The 18555-nt window shown below is 27.7% G+C and overlaps 2 protein-coding genes across 3 annotated transcripts; one reads left to right on the forward strand and one right to left on the reverse strand.

Moving 5' to 3' along the window:
- Positions 1-2590: 2590 nt before the first annotated feature.
- On the reverse strand, positions 2591-9136 carry LOC130898980 (TBC1 domain family member 12-like). The gene is made up of 6 exons (XM_057808623.1): positions 8223-9136; positions 8035-8172; positions 7766-7972; positions 6508-6822; positions 6097-6455; positions 2591-6046 (listed from the first exon to the last, which is right to left on the reverse strand). The coding sequence occupies exons 1-6, from the start codon at positions 8939-8941 to the stop codon at positions 5865-5867; spliced, it is 1920 nt and encodes a 639-aa protein (XP_057664606.1). The 5' UTR covers positions 8942-9136; the 3' UTR covers positions 2591-5864.
- A 365-nt stretch (positions 9137-9501) lies between these two features.
- LOC130898981 (sorting nexin-14-like) lies at positions 9502-18528 on the forward strand. 2 transcript variants are annotated; one of them, XM_057808624.1, is made up of 14 exons: positions 9502-9738; positions 9796-10060; positions 10116-10492; positions 10550-10866; positions 10939-11219; positions 11292-11350; positions 11459-11497; positions 11718-11946; positions 14090-14259; positions 14380-14655; positions 16084-16268; positions 16323-16487; positions 16549-16730; positions 18265-18528. In XM_057808624.1, exons 1-14 carry the CDS (start codon positions 9626-9628, stop codon positions 18337-18339), a joined length of 2733 nt encoding a protein of 910 aa, XP_057664607.1. In that variant the 5' UTR covers positions 9502-9625; the 3' UTR covers positions 18340-18528. The 2 variants fall into 2 exon arrangements, with proteins under 2 accessions (XP_057664607.1, XP_057664608.1); XM_057808625.1 differs by lacking the exon at positions 11459-11497.
- The last annotated feature ends 27 nt before the right edge of the window (positions 18529-18555 follow it).

The raw sequence follows: 18555 nt of genomic DNA on the forward strand, positions 1-18555 counted from the left end.
TAGTTGTTTTCAAATTACACAATTCGAAAAATAATCTAAGAATTTGTAGATAACGAAACAATGCTTTATCCATATTTTATTTAGAATTTAATTGACCATACGCTAATCTATTAAATCATCTATGGTTTCATAGATATAACCACAGAACATACCCTAAGATTGAGTATTAATTTTAATACATCTTCGTAGTATGCAACTTGTCTTACATGAAATGTTATGGTAATTTATTTTACATAAAACAAAAATACTTTAATATAATATAAATAATATATATTATAATATATAAAATAATAAGTAATTGATATTTAAATATATTAAATCAAATTAACATACTCTAAATATATGTTATAAAAATTGAGTATGCAACTTATTTTACACACGAAATTCCGTATTGTTTTACGTAAACAAACTATTTTTCAAATGATTCACGAAGATATTATAAGAGTTTTATTTTCAGTTAGAGTCTTAGATAAGTCTGAGTAATTTAAGTTCTCAAAATAAATATCATAATGGTATTGCATTGGTGATACTGGTCTGCATATATCTACGGTTTTTGTTGTTGCTTTTTTCTTTCTTTATGATTTTATCAATTATACGGATAATTTTTTAGATAGAATTTTAAGAATTTTGTTAAATAAATATTATGTATTACATTGGATTTTTTAATATGATATATTTTTTATGTTGAGAATTGATCAATTGACAGCTGACCCGAACCCAACCTAACCTTGACCCTATCCAACTTCACACTATACTTTTGTTTTATATAGAGTCAAAGTTGGTAATTATGTATTCTAATGTATTCTGATTTTATTTAAAATTAGTAGGCGATAAGCACCTTTTGACAGTTTCATGTAATAGTGACACAAGCGAAAAGAAAGGCGAAAGAAAAACGTGCTCCGAAATTGTTATTCCGTTATTATTGTTATTTGAACGCACTTTGAAATCCTGTTCAATAAATCGAACATTGATCAAGATTGGACTCAATTTATTTGCAACTACAAACCCAAAACCCACTGTAAATTATGAACATTTTACCATATCCTCGATTAAGATTTGACTCTTCTTACAAGATGGCTACTGCATAGAAACAATTTAATATTCGTAAGAAGTATTTTTTTATATTTTGGAATATTTATATAAATATAGCTGAAAAAAGCCAAACTTTACTTTTTTGGCTTAGAATTTCATTATATTTCTTATGATATATTTACCTTTACGCAGTATAAATCTGTAAATTTCGCGCCATTAATAAAATTCAAATTTGACAGTATTTAGTACTGTCAATTTACATTAGTGACATTAGTAGTTTGTTCAATTAAATTAAACCATCGACGGTACATAACGCTCCACGTTCGTCAAATACGATTCAGTATGCAACATTTTAACAATTATATGGTTTCATATTTAGATAAACACAGCTTAAAAGAGTCGAACTTTTTTCTTTCTTCTCAATATTTAGAATTTTATGATGATATATTAATTTTAAGGTAGTAGAAACATGTGAAATTGACGCTATTAATAAAATTTATATTTGGGAGTATTTTTTGACAGATATGAAATTGGTAGTTTTAGTTTGTCTGTTTAATTAACATAAACCATCGAAATATATGTAACGTGTACACGAAACTAATATTAGCGATGCGTTCGTCAAAAACTTATTTAAAATAAACTATAAATGATTTACTTTGCAAATATTTATAAATCTGTTATTACGTCATTGTTGACGGTCATCTTGTTGGATGTTCAACACGAGCGTTATTTGTCTAACGAAGAGGAAGGGAACAGAGTTGAGAGTTGAAAATAAAAAAAAACAGATTTCTGATAATCGTTTTTATTTTCATATATAAATTTACATAGTTTTGTCAATAAACAGAATTGTATATAATGAGGCACTATGTAAGTTTTTCATATTCACTAATATAATAATTAAAAATAAATTTCAGACAAATATTTCCAGCAATATAAATATATCACATACACAAACTTGTCCAAAATATCGAATGTAGTTTGAACATTTCCGCAAATTGAGTATTAAATTTGAAATATCTTTTCGATCTAACCTCGTATATTGTCATGATTTATATTGAGCAATCAAATCCACTACACTTTATTGGAATGTTTTAAAACAGTGTTTAAACTACATCGTATTTTAGTTGCAATAATTTGAGATTCGCTATAATAATAATTAAATAAAATAAATATAATACAGTTAGAGCAAAACAAATTTTAACGCCATATTTAATTGTGGAATCATTCGAACAAACCTAGTGTAAAAAATAAAAGTGTTCTATTGTTCCAAACGATCCGTTCGCACCAAAAAAAATCCATCGAATTATACATTAGAGTACAAATGTCAATCCAACCACAGATATATAATTGAACAACTACTGTGTCTAAGTGTCATGTATTTTCTGTTAATTTTATTTCATAGTATTTTAGGGTTATGTTCGTATTTATCATAAGTTTTATAATAAATAACAATATAAAAGTCGATTTATTTTTTAAATATGTTTTAATTAAAATAAATACTAATTAATTTGATAGCACTTGTGAATAATTTGATAGAATTAAATCAACAAATTTCCAATTTTCTCCTTGTTTAAGAATATATAGGTTATGTTATAAAAACGTAATAAAAAGAAAATTCTATGTAAAAATTAGCTCCCGGTAGCCATAAACCTCAAATTCGGTAAGTATATAATCAAAAATTATTAAAAAAAGAAGCGTAATTGTATTGTGAAATGAATTAATTAGAAAAAATTATTTTCGTGCCCCGAAAGAGCATTAACATTTGGGTTGCGTCAACTGTTACAAATATTGTTTAAAACATTGTATTGGTGATATAAATACGAGGGATGGTCGCTAAATACAAGTATAAAATCAAAAAAATTACAAAAATATATATATATATTTTTTTCATTTATCAAATATCAATAACATTGAATGAATAAATACAATATGTGGTTAAATGTATATTTTCGCGAAAATCTCATTGATTAAGAGGATGAAAATTCGAGTATTTTCAAAAGATGTCTCTATTTCTCTATAAGGTACTGTATTTATTGTTTTAGATGATCATAAACACGTTGACTGACAAACGGATATTAAAATTTATTTATTTTATATCAAAAGTATTTGGCACTGTAAAATAGATCGATTCTATCAACGGATTAGGCAAATAAATCATGGGATGTTTCAAAATTTTTTTGTTTTAAAATCGATTAATGTCAGTCAAAGTATTAGATTTGTTACTGTATGAAATTTAGCTGAAAACTACTTGAATGGAAAATAACAGATGATAGTTTTGATTTTATATACAAAAAATCGTTAATCTGTATATAATAGAATTTTTTTCAAATTGGACTTTTTGGGCGGTTTAAAATCATTAATTTATACATTTTTTATAACTAATTCAGTTCTTGTTATTTGGAACCTCAAATCTTAACAACTGGGGTAAATAGAATTTGAATATCTCAAAAATGTTCAGTTCGGATTCTTTTTACTAAATTTGTATAGCATTTCTAAAGTCAATTGAAGATTAGCAAAATATTAAATTTTAGCCTGGAAAATATAAACGTAACCTGATGTAACAGATCAAAAACAAAGAACAATTTACCAAATATCTTGTATAATATTCTTAAAGTCAACGGAGAAGTACAAAATTCAACGTACCAACATAAAATAAGTTAAAACTGGTGCCCAATTTTCATTTTATTGAATATAATGTGTAGTATATTCAAAATCGATTGTTTTTTCATAAAAATGTAAATAAAACATTTCGAAAAACGACTTGAACATATTCTCTCACTTTCTAGACAACTTGTCACTGTTTATTAGCAGATCGCTAAATGTTATTTTTTTATTTCTGACTAAAATACTAGTTTGTGGAATAGATGATTAATATACAAGTATTTCTGTAATACATTTATGAGAAATAAGCACCAAATATGGAAATTATTGTACCTGTATCTAAACCATTGTCCGGTATATCAAATATGAATGTTTAGTATCTTTAGAGTCAATGAAGACCTAAAAATATCGAATTGAATGTACCAACATAGAAAGTAGATACTAAAAATTATGAAATAGGTTAAAACCTATGTCTGATTAACCAAATATCAATGTATAGTATCTTTAAAGTCAATGAAAGACTATGTCCAATGTATATATATATATATATATATATATATATATATATATATATATATATATATATATATATATATATATATACTAAATGATATAAAACAAATTAAAACTAATGTTAAAGTTCCCGTTTACTCAGCAGTGTCACAGAATTGTGAATAGAATCAAGAAGAGCCTTGAGAAGAGTTGAATTCGAAGAAGAATTATCAGAGTAGCATGAAAAACATACAGGTATACCCCAGGGTAATGTTCTTAGGCCGTTCTTGTATTTACCATTCATAGCCGATATACAATGTACCCCTAAGGCACTTTAAGCAACGCATGCCGTGGATACAACAGTGATTATTAAAACCATTTAAAAAATCTATTTCGAAAAGTGGAAAATACATTAAACCAAATTTGGCCCGCCATAAAAAATATTCACCATACTCATCAAATTTCTATTGATGTATTACTGTATTTTTTAAAATTAAAATGATAGTACAAATCAAATTAAGGCACGTATATCATGTATAGTATTTTTAAAGTCAATGGAAAACAACAAAATAACAAATGTAATAGGAAATATAAGGAAAAAAGCTCTAAACCAAAGGAGTAATTTGTTATTACAACTATTACAGGTTTTATACAAACATTATTTAAACCAAATGAGGAAAATGGACATTGAGACAAATTCTAACCTCAAAAAATACTTAGAAAACCGGGAAAATATAAACTAATCCTGACATTTCAATCATATTTAGTTAGATCAAATTTTTTTAGGTTATTTCCTATTTTTTTATTCTATAGTCAAAATTCTTCCAAAAGTAGCAAGGAAAACAAAAATCTTGTATCAGATTCTTTTTACTAAACACCAAACTCATAATTATTAATGTATAGTATTTTTAGAGTCAATGAAAGAGTTGGGACATGAATATTCATCAAATGTGAAAGTATTACCCTCAAATTTGTTTAAAATTGATAATTATACTGAAAAAACAACCCAATCAACTATAGAAAAGTTCAAATCATTATTTTGGTGGATATTTAGTAAATGCTTGGAAGAAAATCATGGAAACACTTTTAGTTAGGACAAACTTTTTTTGATTATTTCTTAAAATTTGTTTGAGTTTATTGTCAAAATTCTACCAAAAGTTACAAAAAATAAAAAATTTTGTATCGGATTCTTTTTACTAAATAACAAACTCATAATTATTGATGTATAGTATTTTTAGAGTCAATGAAAGAGCTGACACATGAATATTAATCAAATCTGAAAGTACTACCCTCAAATTTGTTTAAAATTGATAATTATACTGAAAAAAACACCCCAATTAACTATAGTAGGGTTCTAAAAATCATTTCCATGGATATTTACTAGATGCTTGAAAGAAAATCATGGAAATTCAACAACTTTTAGTTGGCACATAATTTTTTTAGATTATTTTCCAGAAATTGTTTAAAATTGATAATCACATTGGAAAAAACACCCCAATTAACCATAGAAAAGTTTTAAACATCATTTCGGTGGATTTTTACTAGTAGCTTGGAAGAAAATCAAAAAATTGAGACAAATTCTAACACCAAGACTTGGAAATCCAGAATAATATTAAATTCAAGATATAAGCGGAATAAAATAAATTAAATCTTCAATTAACTTAAGTTGAACGTTAATTTCAAATAATTTATCAACTTACTTGAGTCCCGATGAAAATACTAACTCTTCCCTTCGAATACTAACTAAATTTACACTTTTCGATAATTTGATTAAAAGTTTGTTTACCGACAGTAGTATTAACACCTTGTATACATCTAAACAGAGAATCCGCCGAAATATCTTCGGGTAAATGAGTAAGGAATTGCGCCCCTTGTAAAAAATCCATTTCGATAAGAGTATCTTGATACAAATTCAATATACCTAAAAAAAATAATAATAAATCGCTGCACAGGACCGTCTCAAGGACATACCTAAACCGGTTCTGAATATAAATTCGAATCCGTCTCTTAAAAACACGTCCCAGACTCTACAGGCGATATCCAGGGGCATGGCTTTGGCGAATATGGTATATATCCAGTCAAGTAGGTACAAATCGGGCGTCAAACCGGATTTAGAAAAATGGGAATGGAGCTTGGGTAGGTTGTGATTGAAAACTTCATCATAAGCTTTGTAATAAGTCTGCATCCGGTCCTGATTTAGAGTGAACGCCGATAAATGTAGGGGTTGATTCAATAAATTCGAAAAGCATATAAAAGCGTCGCAGGGTTCCATGTTTAATATCAAAATGGCCGCTATGTAAGACATACCTTGAACGTAACCGACGTCGGGCCTGGACACAATTTTTTTATAAAAAATCGATAGATTTTTGTTTAAAAACTTACCTATAACAAACGTAAGCTGCTAGAAGGGAATGTAAGGCTTCTGAATAAGGTCCTCCTTCTTGAAAAATTCCTAGTTGGGGAAAAGTTCTCGATATATCTAGTTGGATGACGTCCATGCTACTCTCTTGATCTAAATCTGATTTGCTGTTGGTTATTTCTACGTTATTAAGGCGATTTTGAGCTCGGTTTACACAAATATCGTAAAGTTGGCGAGTGAGATTTAATTCGTTGCCTATAGCTAACCGCCATACTTTGCCTCTGACGCTTGAAGGAAGACCCTGCCACCAAAGGTCTAAAGTTTTCCTATGGGAACACCTGAAAGGGATAAATAACAAATGTACTGGAACTTTTTATGGTTCTCATCATTGGAAATCTCTCAGATTTTATGTATAGTATTTTTAGAGTCAATGAAAGAACTGAGACATGAATATTCATCAAACACGAAAGAACTACCCTCAAATTTGTTTAAAATTGAGAATTATACTAAAAAAACACTCCAATTAACTATAGTAGAATTTTAAACATCATTTTGATGGATATTTACTAGATGCTTGGAAGAAAATCATGGAAATTCAACAACTTTTTTTGATTATTTCCCATAATTTGTTTGATTTAATTGTCAAAATTCTACCAAAAGTTACAAAAAATGAAAAATTTTGTATCGGATTCTTTTTATTAAATAACAAACTCATAATTATTGATGTATAGTATTTTTAGAGTCGATGAAAGAGCTGGGACATGAATATTTATCAAATGCAAAAGAACTACCCTTAAATTTGTTTAACATTGATAATTATACTGAAAAAAACACCCCAATCAACTATAGAAAAGTTCAAAACATCATTTTGGTGGATTTTTACTAATTACTTGGAAAAAAATCAAGAAATTTTAGCCATATCTAAAATTAGACCAAACATTTTTTTATTATTCCTTATAATTTTTTTGATTTTATTCTCAAAATTCTACCAAAAATTACAGCAAAACAAAAATCTTCTATTAGAATCTTTTTATTAAATAGCAAACTCATAATTATTTATGTATAGTATTTTTAGTGTTAATGAAAGGGCTGGGACATGAATATTCATCAAAAAGGAAAGTACTACTTTCAAATTTGTTTAAAATTGATAATTAGTCAATGAAAGAGCTGGCTCATAAATATATAGTGTTTTTAGAATCACTAGAAAACAGAAAACAATAAAACAAAAAATATAAACGAAAAATAAAATATTGAAGAATTTAATAATAATTTTAAACTCACATTGTGTTCCAATTGGGCAATACATTTTGAATAAAATGTCTTGTTGAAGCGGCTTGTCGTTCCTCAATTTTCAATTGCTGTTTCTGCTGTTTATGTTTAGCAGCTGTCGTTTGGGCTTCTTTCTTCTTCACAGCAACTAATATCGCCTTGTATTCATCTTTGTGTCTCTGGTCTTCTTCCTGCGATTTAGCCGGCAAATTAGAAGGCCTGTAAAATGAAAATTAATTTTTTTTTCTCGAATTATATGAAAAAATATGCAAATTATCAACCTTTCGTGTTGTATTAGAGCCGAGGAACTCGCAACTACATGTACAGGTGAAATGTTATCATTAGCATTCGGTTGTTTACTGAAAATCTTCCAAACACTACTCGTAGGTTCGGTAGACACTTTCCAAGTAAAAACGTGCCTAAAATGAGCTACTTATGATAAAATTTTGAGAATGCGTTCATTACTTACTTTGAGAGAAAATTCGTTAAACTTTTTCTTCTCAATTTCATGTTACTTATTTCCAAACTAGAAACTGATCTGTCTTCGGAACCAATCAAGCTTCCAGAAGTCGAAGGGTCACTAATAGCACTCCAACTGGAAATAGTACTGGAAAAAGATCCATCCTCGTTTCTCCTATGTCCTAATTTTTTTAAATTACTTTCATCGTTATTGCTAGAGTCTTTTTCAGTTTCAGTCTCATAAGTCTTAGGATTGTCAACTAAATGTAGTTGTTTAGTTATGGGACTATAAGCTAATGATATGTTTTGTAAAGCTTCGTTAAAAGAGAGTTTGTTTTTCACATAAGAGTTATCACTATAATTACATTGAGAGCTTTCTTGAGTATTCGAAGATTTCATTGGGGATGATTGAGATGGACTCGATTCGACGTCTTTTAACTTTTCATATCTTTCCGGCCAAGTTCTGAACGTTTTAAACCACGATTCTGTTTTTTGACATTGTGAGTCTTTATCTAGAGATTTATTCCACTCGTTCGTTTCTAAGGATGTTTTTAACTCACTTTCATTGTTGCTGCAGTCTGGTAAACTTTGGCTTCTTAAAGTACTCGAATCAAAATCGTACTGAGTTACGGATTTCAATCTATCAACTACTGAATTTCCCCTCGTGTCTTCATTAGATAAACCGATTTGTTTTCCTTTGATCAGAGCTCGAGTATCGTAATTTTTCATACTTGGTTTATTATAAAACCAATTTCATTTAGTTATAAACGCTCGGATGAACAATTGGAATATTTTCCATAGGAAATAAATCGGGTTTTGTCACAATAATCGGTGATATTTAAACCATGTTGATTATTTTTTATACTACATATGATCTAAAATGTTGACACTCTCCTACCACGGAGGCAGCCATTACTTATATCTGTCAATTCATTGTCAAAACAACCGTAATATATAGAATTATTTTTAAAACAATATTTTTATTATAAATTTATACAATATAGTCTTATATTTTACGATAATTATATCATTTATATTAAAATATTAATAACTTATAGTTGACATATTTCCGACATTACCCGATTATTTAATCCAGTAGCACAACTGAAAATAATTAATGAAACTTTTTTCGCACAAGAACCTTATAAAAATTTGATTAATAAAAGTAGAATTGTATATTAAATTATAGGGTTAATGGATTTAGTTAATCGTATTTGATTTATAAAAAATAAAAGCTATTATTTGAATATAAATTTTAAATATTATACTGCACTGGGCGTTCGGGTAATATCGGAAATTTGAGTAGCCATCTTTTGATACTGTCGTGCTTACAACAACAACGTGACATTTTGAAGAATTAGAGGTGGAAATTAACCCTTCATCTAAATAGTAAATAAAATAAATCTTACAAATATGATATATACAGAAATTAAAGATAATTTACGTTTAGTTTCGAATGATAGATTAGTGAGAACAGTGACTATTATTATAACTTTATTTATTTTATTTATCGCGATATTTTTTCGGTAAGTACTTATTTATATATCAAAATAATATAATAAATTAATTTATTTATATTTTAGACTTTTCGGTGCTTTGATTATTTACTTATCTTATCTATTCGGATACACTGTCGCCTGGTTTTTGATAAAATATCAGGTGCAAACAACGATATTTTTGCAAAGGATAATAAATTTTTATATAGAACGGAAAATTATTAAGAAATCTTTAAAACCCTCTTGTAGTATTTGTGACGATTTATCGTGTAGGAGACATCAACAGACAAAAAGTATTACCCCTTGGAAATATATTTATATAAGTCCGCATTTAAATAATTCAATTGAGCACGTAAGTCTTATTTATTTTTTCATATTATTTATTTTATAAATATATTTTTTTGAAGTTTTACGAGAGAATAATAAGTAATTTTATAACGTCCTGGTATGAGCAATTCACGGACGATCAAGATTTTTTAAATGAATTGAGATACTGCTTTAAATTTTCTACCTCTACTATAGTAAATAGAGTATTAGAGTTAGATGTTGGGGATATAGTGGCGAATAAACTTATTCCTTGTGCTGTGAGACATATTGATGACTATTTGTATATACAACAAATTGTAAAATTGAGAAACGTTAAATTTAACGATGTCGCTACTGAATATTTAGGTAAAAGATTACATGCTGCAGCTACATCTCGAAAAAATGAACTCGACTATTTAAAATATTTAGTATCGTCTTTATTAGACCAAAGTTTACCAGGAAATTATATAAAATGCAGGTAAATATAGAGGTATATTAAAAAATATGATTTTTGTTGTTTTTTATGTATTTATAGGAATTTTTCGGTGATGATGCGCGAGATTTTAGCAGGATGGGTATTTCTACCAATGATGGATGTTATAGCGGATCCTAATATTCTTAATTATCTCGTTATTTTAGCTATTACTTATAAATCGAAAAAAACTACTAAAAATAATCAAATTGATGAAGAAGTTGAGTTTTTGTGTAATTATACATCATCTAAATCGAAAGTTTCATCTTTTGCTACCAATTTAAATAAAATTAAAAACAACACTGATCTTTTATATTCTCTAATGCAGTTTTTGAAAAATCACGATCACGTTAACTTATTGCAGTTCTGTCTTGATGTTGGTAAGTTTTTACGGGGCCCAAAGTAGGGGTTACAAGAAACGGAAACAATTTTTGTTATAATTTTCATTTTAGATGATTTTAACACGAAATTACTAACTCCTGAATTAACTAAGAAACAAATCGAAGAATTGAATAATGAAGCTTCGAAATTGTTTAAAGAATATTTGGATAGGAACAGTTTCAGCTTCATCGGTTGCCCTTCTGACGTTTCAGACGAATTCGAATTGATAATTCGAGACGTTTACGTCGTGGAAAAATTATCCAAACTTTCCAAATTGCTTTATACGGCTTACGATTTCGTTTACAATATTTTGGAGACGGTTTGGTTGCCGCAATTTTTCCACAGCAATGAAGTGAGTATAAGGAAACGAAATTATAACAGAATAAATTATTTTAATGAAATTTTTGGTTTTCTTTTATTTTAGTTTTACGGATGTATATGTGGTTCGAAACAGATAATACATAATAACAAAAATCAAAATAAGTAAGTATTTTTAAATTTTTATCTATTACGAAGAAATTTTATTGATTTTTAATAATTTTTGTTTATAATTAAATTGAATTACTAACAAAACTTTTTTACTAACTTTAGACTTCTGTTGTTAACATTTGGTTCTCCGAATAAAGAGAGGTAAGAACCGATTTAGGGATTTTAATATTTTTTGTTTGTTACCAAGTTTTGTGATATGAAAACACCACTGTGAATTTGTCAAATTTGACATCTTTAATGGTGAAATATTTTTTTGATACATCGAATTTATAGGTCTTTTTTGATAAAAAAAATTAAAAAATCTATCAAAATTGACCTAAAATCGACGAGAAAAAGGTCTAAGAAGTGAAAAAATTTTTAGATTTAAAAAATATTATGAACCGGCAAATCAAGGTACGGTTTCTAAAATAAGTACAAGTTTAGGTAAAATAAAAGGAGTGCTAAAAACGACCCAATCGATTGAAGGGTCGTTTTTTCCTCCCGAAACTCACCCCGTAGAAAATGGTACCATCGAAGATACTCTTCTAGATGATTGTAAGAGTATTTTTAGAGATATGAGTACTTGGAAAGTCACCATACCAAATTACGAGGTAAGTGAATAAGTACAACTCGCAATAATCAATATAACCTCAATATCACAATTGTTATTACTATTTTTCTCTGTTATTTTTAGAGTTTTTTCTCTATTACGTATCTTTTACATTATCTTCGATTATTCTTTAAATAAATTTATAATTGACAGTTATATGTGACAGAAAATAACCTAACTTTCATCAATGTCAATATGTCATTACGTTTAACTAATGGTGTACTTTTACGTTGTTAATCGTGATTGGTCGAAAAAGACATTTACGATTTTGACATTTATAACCTCACAGAACTAATTATCTGTCCGAAGTGTACACCGAGCATCAACTAATCTACGAGTGCCAACTCAATAAAGAATTATATATATGTAGGTATTGATTTTCTGTGATTAAAAAATGAGATATAAAAATGATGAGATTCAAGGGTTTTTAACTCTCGTATTTTTTTTTTAATTATATAAATTATGGAATTTTTTCGATTTCTTATGCCTTTTATATATGTTTATTCTCCCAAATGTTCTTGCTTTTAGGTCTCTTCGATTTTAAAATTAGTTTTTGTTAATAATTTTTTAAAAAGAAAGATAAAAATTGACGTTTCGACTTGTTTTCAAGTTTTTATCAAAATATGATATTGACACTGACAATTTGCTTAATTACATTAATATCATATTTTGAGAAAGACTGAAATACGTCGAAATGTCAATTTTTATCTTTCTTTTTAAAAAATTATTAAAAAAAAACTAATTTTAAAACCGAAGAGACCAAAAATCAAGAACATTTAAGAGAATAAATTGTTGAATTGACCTGGTATTTTTGTTAGTTACCCACACGTATTAAACAATAAATAAAGTGAATAAACCAATAATTTCATTTGTTTTTTCATAATTTTGCTCGAAACTAGCTGTATAAATATGATTTATTCCTTTTATATTGAAATAATAGCTTTTCGATTACATTACCATTATTTTTAATATCGATGATTGCTGGAAGTTAGCTCATTTTAATTTTATATGAGAGTTTTATAATTTACGGACTTACCTGGATTATAAAAAAAAGCTTAACTAAACGTTGGTAGTCGTGTGGTATCAGTCTACAGTGTTGTAACATTTATTATAATCAAAATCTGGCGGTTGTGTCGAAATTATTTATTCGTCATTTTTCATTTTATAAATAACTATTTATTATTCTATTTAAAATTATTATTCGTATTTTTGATGTTGAATTTAATTCAATCTTACTTACATATGTTAACTTTAAATTATAAATATACATTAATGCATTTCGTAATAAACGATTGGGAAAAATTACAACGTGGCAACTATGTAAAACATCTGTTATGTCTGGAATTTTTTTACGTTTTGTTTGTCAATAGAAGATAAAAAATGGTATATAACTTCGTAATTTTTTTCTATTTGAATAAATTATTAAATTGATCTGATATTTTTTTATTATTTTGATATTGATTAAGAACGAAAGAAGTCAGTTAACTATTTTTGGTAGTTTTGCTAGTACCTAGTTGTCTCAGTTTTACAATGTATAAATATTTTTCAGTATTCAATAAAACAAGAAAAAGTGGCAACATTATAAACGGGGAAATGAAACTTTGTTGTAACAATTGAAATGCGAAATATAAATGAAACCGTTGCTAGGGAGAATTATAGTCTTAACATTGGTAGCCATGTGGTATTAGTCTACAGTGTTGTACGATTTATTATTAGCAGAATTTCTGATTTGTCTCTTTTTAATTTTAAAATAATTATATCAATTCTTGATATTTTTTTATGTTTATTCTGAATTGTTTTGATTTTATGCCATTTCTGATTAGAAATTGGTTTTTTTTGAAAAGGTATAAACTGACGTTTAAACTTATTTCGTTCTTTACCGAAACTTTAGTTTTGTACCTTTAAAAACTAATTTTTAGTAAAAAATTTAAGAAAAAAACATAATTGGAAATGAAAAATTTAATAAATTTCAATGCATCTATATAAATTTTTACTTCACATTAACTTATGCACTTTACGAGCTTGGATAAAAATTACAACGTGGCAACTGTGTAAAACAACTGTCATTATGTGTGGAAATAAAAAAGTTGTTTACGTTTTGTAGTTTGAGACGCGATGTAAATTTGGAATAAAACATTTTTTAGGCAAATCCAACTGATAAAGTTGTATATTTTTGTGTGAACGTAGAAAGAACAGAAACTAAAAGAAATTGGGTGGTACTGAGAAAAGATCAAGATTTTTATACGCTGAAAGCGAAGTTGGTGGAATTTCATGGAGAAAGTGAGATTTGCGATTCGCCTTTACCTTCTAGAAAGTAAGTTTTCGTAAATATTTCTACTTATTTGTGATTTTGAACTTGTTTAATATAATACTTTATGAGATAGTATGAGGTTATGTTGGTTACTTCGAGTAGTTTTAGAAATGAATATTTCAGGGCCGGATCTTCCGTCGAAACGAGAATGATGAAATACGAGAGTTTTATAAAAAAATTATTACAAAAATCGAATTTAAAAGGCAGCGATCTCCTATTTTATTTCCTAACTATAGAACAGAAAAATTTTTCTTTGTATATAGAACGAAACGCTTCTAATATACAAGATCTTGGAAATATCTATCAATCAGTGGCTCACAAATTGAGAAAAGAAAAAGGTCAACATCTAGATCCGTTTATGAGTTCGTTTTTGTTATCTACGGGGCAATCGAAAAACGAGTAAGTTTCGTTAACGAATTTTTAAATAAAATCTTTTACAATTAATTCGAATGGGCGGAAAAAAGTGAAGAAACCAACGAAACGCTTGGCAACGTAGCATATATAGATAAATTAATTTTCCATCAGTTGATACACTAAATTTACAAATTTCAGAAAATTTTCGAAATTCCTTATGAAACAGTCTTTTTCCCCAAATCTCGGAATAAAGGTTAAATTTGGCAATATAGCACGTGTAGTAGAATTAGTAATTCGACTATTGTTTAAAAAAATTTAGATATTTCAGAAAATTTTCGAAATAATTTAGTCTGAAACAGTTTTTTTCCTAAATCTTCAAATAAAAGTTAGATTTGGCAACATAGCATATAGTAAAATTAATTTTTCATCAGTTTTTACTTTATTATTTCAATTTTCTTAATATTTTGACAAAATTTCGTTTGAAACAGTTTTTTCCTCAACTTTGCAAATAAAAGTTAATTTTGGCAACATAGCATGTGTATTAAATTCAATATTTTAGCTGTTATGTCAATAAATTTACAAATTTAGAATATTTTCGAAATAATTTCTTGTGAAATAGTTTTTTCCCTGAATCTTCGAATAAAAGTTAAATTTGACAACATAGCATGTGATAGAATATATTTTTTGGTAGTCGGTACTTGAATAATTTTAATTTTCTAAATTTCTTATGAAACAGTTTTCTCCCTAAATCTCTAAATAAAACTTCAATTTGGCAACATCTCAAGTTTAGTAAAGTTAATATTTCAATAGTTGGTACTTGATTATTTTAATTTTGATAACATTTTCGACAAGTTTTCAATTGGAACTTTTTTCCTTAAATTTCCGAATAAAAGTTGAATTTGGCAACATAGCATGTGTAAAAAAATCAATTTTTCATCTGTTGCTACTTGATTATTCCAATTTTCGACAAAATTTCGTTTTAAACTATTTTTTTCCTTAAATTTTCAAATAAAATTTAGATTTGGCAACATAGCATGTGTAGCCAGAATACATTTTTCGCCAGTTGGTACTGGAAGGATTTTAATTTCCTAATTTTCTTATGAAACAGTTTCCTCCCTAAATCTCCGAATAAAAGTTAAACTTGGCAACGTAGCATGCGTAATAGAATCGAATTATTCCAATTTTCATAACATTTTCAATAAAATTTCGTTTTAAACTATTTTTTTCGTTAAATTTTCAAATTAAACTTAAATTTGACAACATTTTCTGAATTTCTTATAAAACAGTTTCCTTCCTAAAAGTTAAACTTGGCAACGTAGCATGATTAATAAAATCAATATTTTGGCTATTGGTACTTGATTATTCCAATTTTAATAACATTTCGTATGAATCTTTAAATCTCGGGATAAAAGTTGACTTTGGCAACATAGTACTTGTAGTAAAAGCAAATTTCGTTAATTAATTTTTTTACAGTAAATTCGAATGGGCGGAGGAAGGCGAAGAAATCGATATTTCATCCACTCAAAACAATTCGTTTCCGAAAACTTACAAAAATCTCTTGTTCGATGACAATTTCGGTGTGCAGTACAGGATTTTAAAGGATACTTTGAGCAGTTGTTCGAGTCCTGAAGGGATAACGGAAAGTGTTTTTTATCTAAGTCGGTATTAGCGTACTGTTCGTATTTGTTTACTGATTTTTTTTTTGGTTGCAGTGAAGAACGTTTTCAAAATCCCCGAAGGAATTTTGAGATTGTACGCATCGGTTTGTGGCATAGCTCAAAATTTCGTAGATTTGACCGCTAAAACTGCCATAGATAAAAAAATCAAATCCAACCTGAACCAATCGAATCTCGCTTATCTCATCAGGCAGTTGGAGGGTGAGTTGACAACGATTTTTGCAAATTTTCGCGATTTTTCGAAAATATTGGGTTTTTGTAGATGTAGTTTTCAATGAAAAACCGCATGTTAGTAAAGAAGAATTGGAAAAAAGACGGATTAGAGCTTCCGAAACATTGCGGGATTCGGTATCGACTGTGGTGACGAAAATATGCGGTCCAGGTGTTAAAGACGGTTTACAATTGATATTAGAAATTGTACAGAATCCGCATTTCAATAAACAGGTAATTGAAAAACCAGTTTACTGTATAAATTATGTTCAAATTGGTTTTTTTCGGAATTTCCCTAAATTTGCGAAATAATTACGTTCGACAACACTGTTATCTTATACAGTTCACATCTGTTTACAAGATAAAATAAGTTATTATCAGATTTTCGTAATAAAGACAGAAACGTTGGAAATTTAATGAAAATTTTATTGAAATTGTAAAAAATTCACTAAATCTAAGGAAAAATTTCGTTTGACAACACAGTTATCTAATGTAGAAATGACTTTTGATGAAATTTTAATAGATTTTAATGTCCAGTAAATTGTAGATCGTTGTATTGAATACTTTTTGGAAATTTTTCTCTAGATCCAGGTTAAAGTACATTTCGCAACACTGTAAACTATTTGTCGTGCATATTTTTATAGTTTCAAGACAAAAAACGTTAAAAATTCAACAAAAAATGCATTGAAATATTTAATAAATTGAATACGGAAATTTCCTAGGATCTGCGCCAAAAACTGAATGTGGTTACACTGTAATCTACTAATTTTTCCAATTTTCAATGTTCAGTAATAGATAAATGGTTGTTTTTAATACGTTCAGCAAAATGTCATAAGATCTAGGGAAAAATTTTGTTAAGTGTACGTTATTATAGTACAAATTTTGTTTACGAAAAATTCAGTTTGGCAACACTGTAATATCCGTATAACTCATAGATAACGACCAAAGAGAGACGAAAATATTGAAATATAGACAAAAATCGTAAGAAAGTGTTTAATAGATAGTTATTGCTATACGTTTTAAAAAAAATCCCTAAATCTGGGGAAAAATCAATTAGCAACACTGTAATAATCGTATATTACATAAACCTCGTCTAAATAAAGACGTAAAAGTGGAAAAACTGATAGAAACCTGTAGAAAACTAATCAACGAATAGTCACTTTGTAAACAATTTCCCTAAATCTACTGAAAATTCGGTTCAACAACACAGTAACGACCAAAGAGAGACGAAAATATTGAAATATTCACAAAAATCGTAAGAAACTGTTTAATAGATAGTTATCGCCATACGTTTTAAAAAAATTCCCTAAATCTGGGGAAAAAATCAATTAGCAACACTGTAACAATCGTATATTACATAAACCTCGTCTAAATAAAGACGTAAAAGTGGAAAAACTTGGAAACATTGTCATGTCATGTCACATTGCAAAAAATTTTCCTAAATCTACTGAAAATTTGGTAGAGCGACCTGTAATCATGTTAGTTTAGATAAACCGCAACTGAATAGAGACACAGATATTGAAATATTGACAAAAATCGTAGAGAAATATTCAATGAATACTCATATTGTGAAATTTTCCCCAAATCTGCAAAACAATAAGTCTAACAACACTGTAATCTTCGTATCCTTTTGTATGACGCCATTTTTTTGTTAAAAAACAAAATATGGCGTCTAAAAAATTGATAACAAACGTTCAACTAATTTTCAAAATATATATTTTTCTGTAATATAATTTCAAAATTTGACATAATTTATTTTATTTTCCAGCTGGCATACAATTTGCTAGACATAATTTTGACAGAAATGTACCCGATGCTCGACAAATACGAAGAACATTATTAATGACATTCAAAAAATAACGAAAACGTCAAAACTTACCAGTTAATCCTATTTGTTTACAAAAAAAAATAATTTCGTATTTTTTCCATTATCTTTTTGAGTTTGTGATATTCCTAAAAGAAAAAGTGTCCAAGTATTATTTTATTTATTTGTACAATAAAATTATAAATAAAACGGATTTATTGTTCACAATTGTGCAATTGACTCACCACCGTTTCC

This window comes from Diorhabda carinulata, chromosome 10 (assembly GCF_026250575.1).
Source record: "Diorhabda carinulata isolate Delta chromosome 10, icDioCari1.1, whole genome shotgun sequence".
NCBI lineage: Eukaryota > Metazoa > Arthropoda > Insecta > Coleoptera > Chrysomelidae > Diorhabda > Diorhabda carinulata.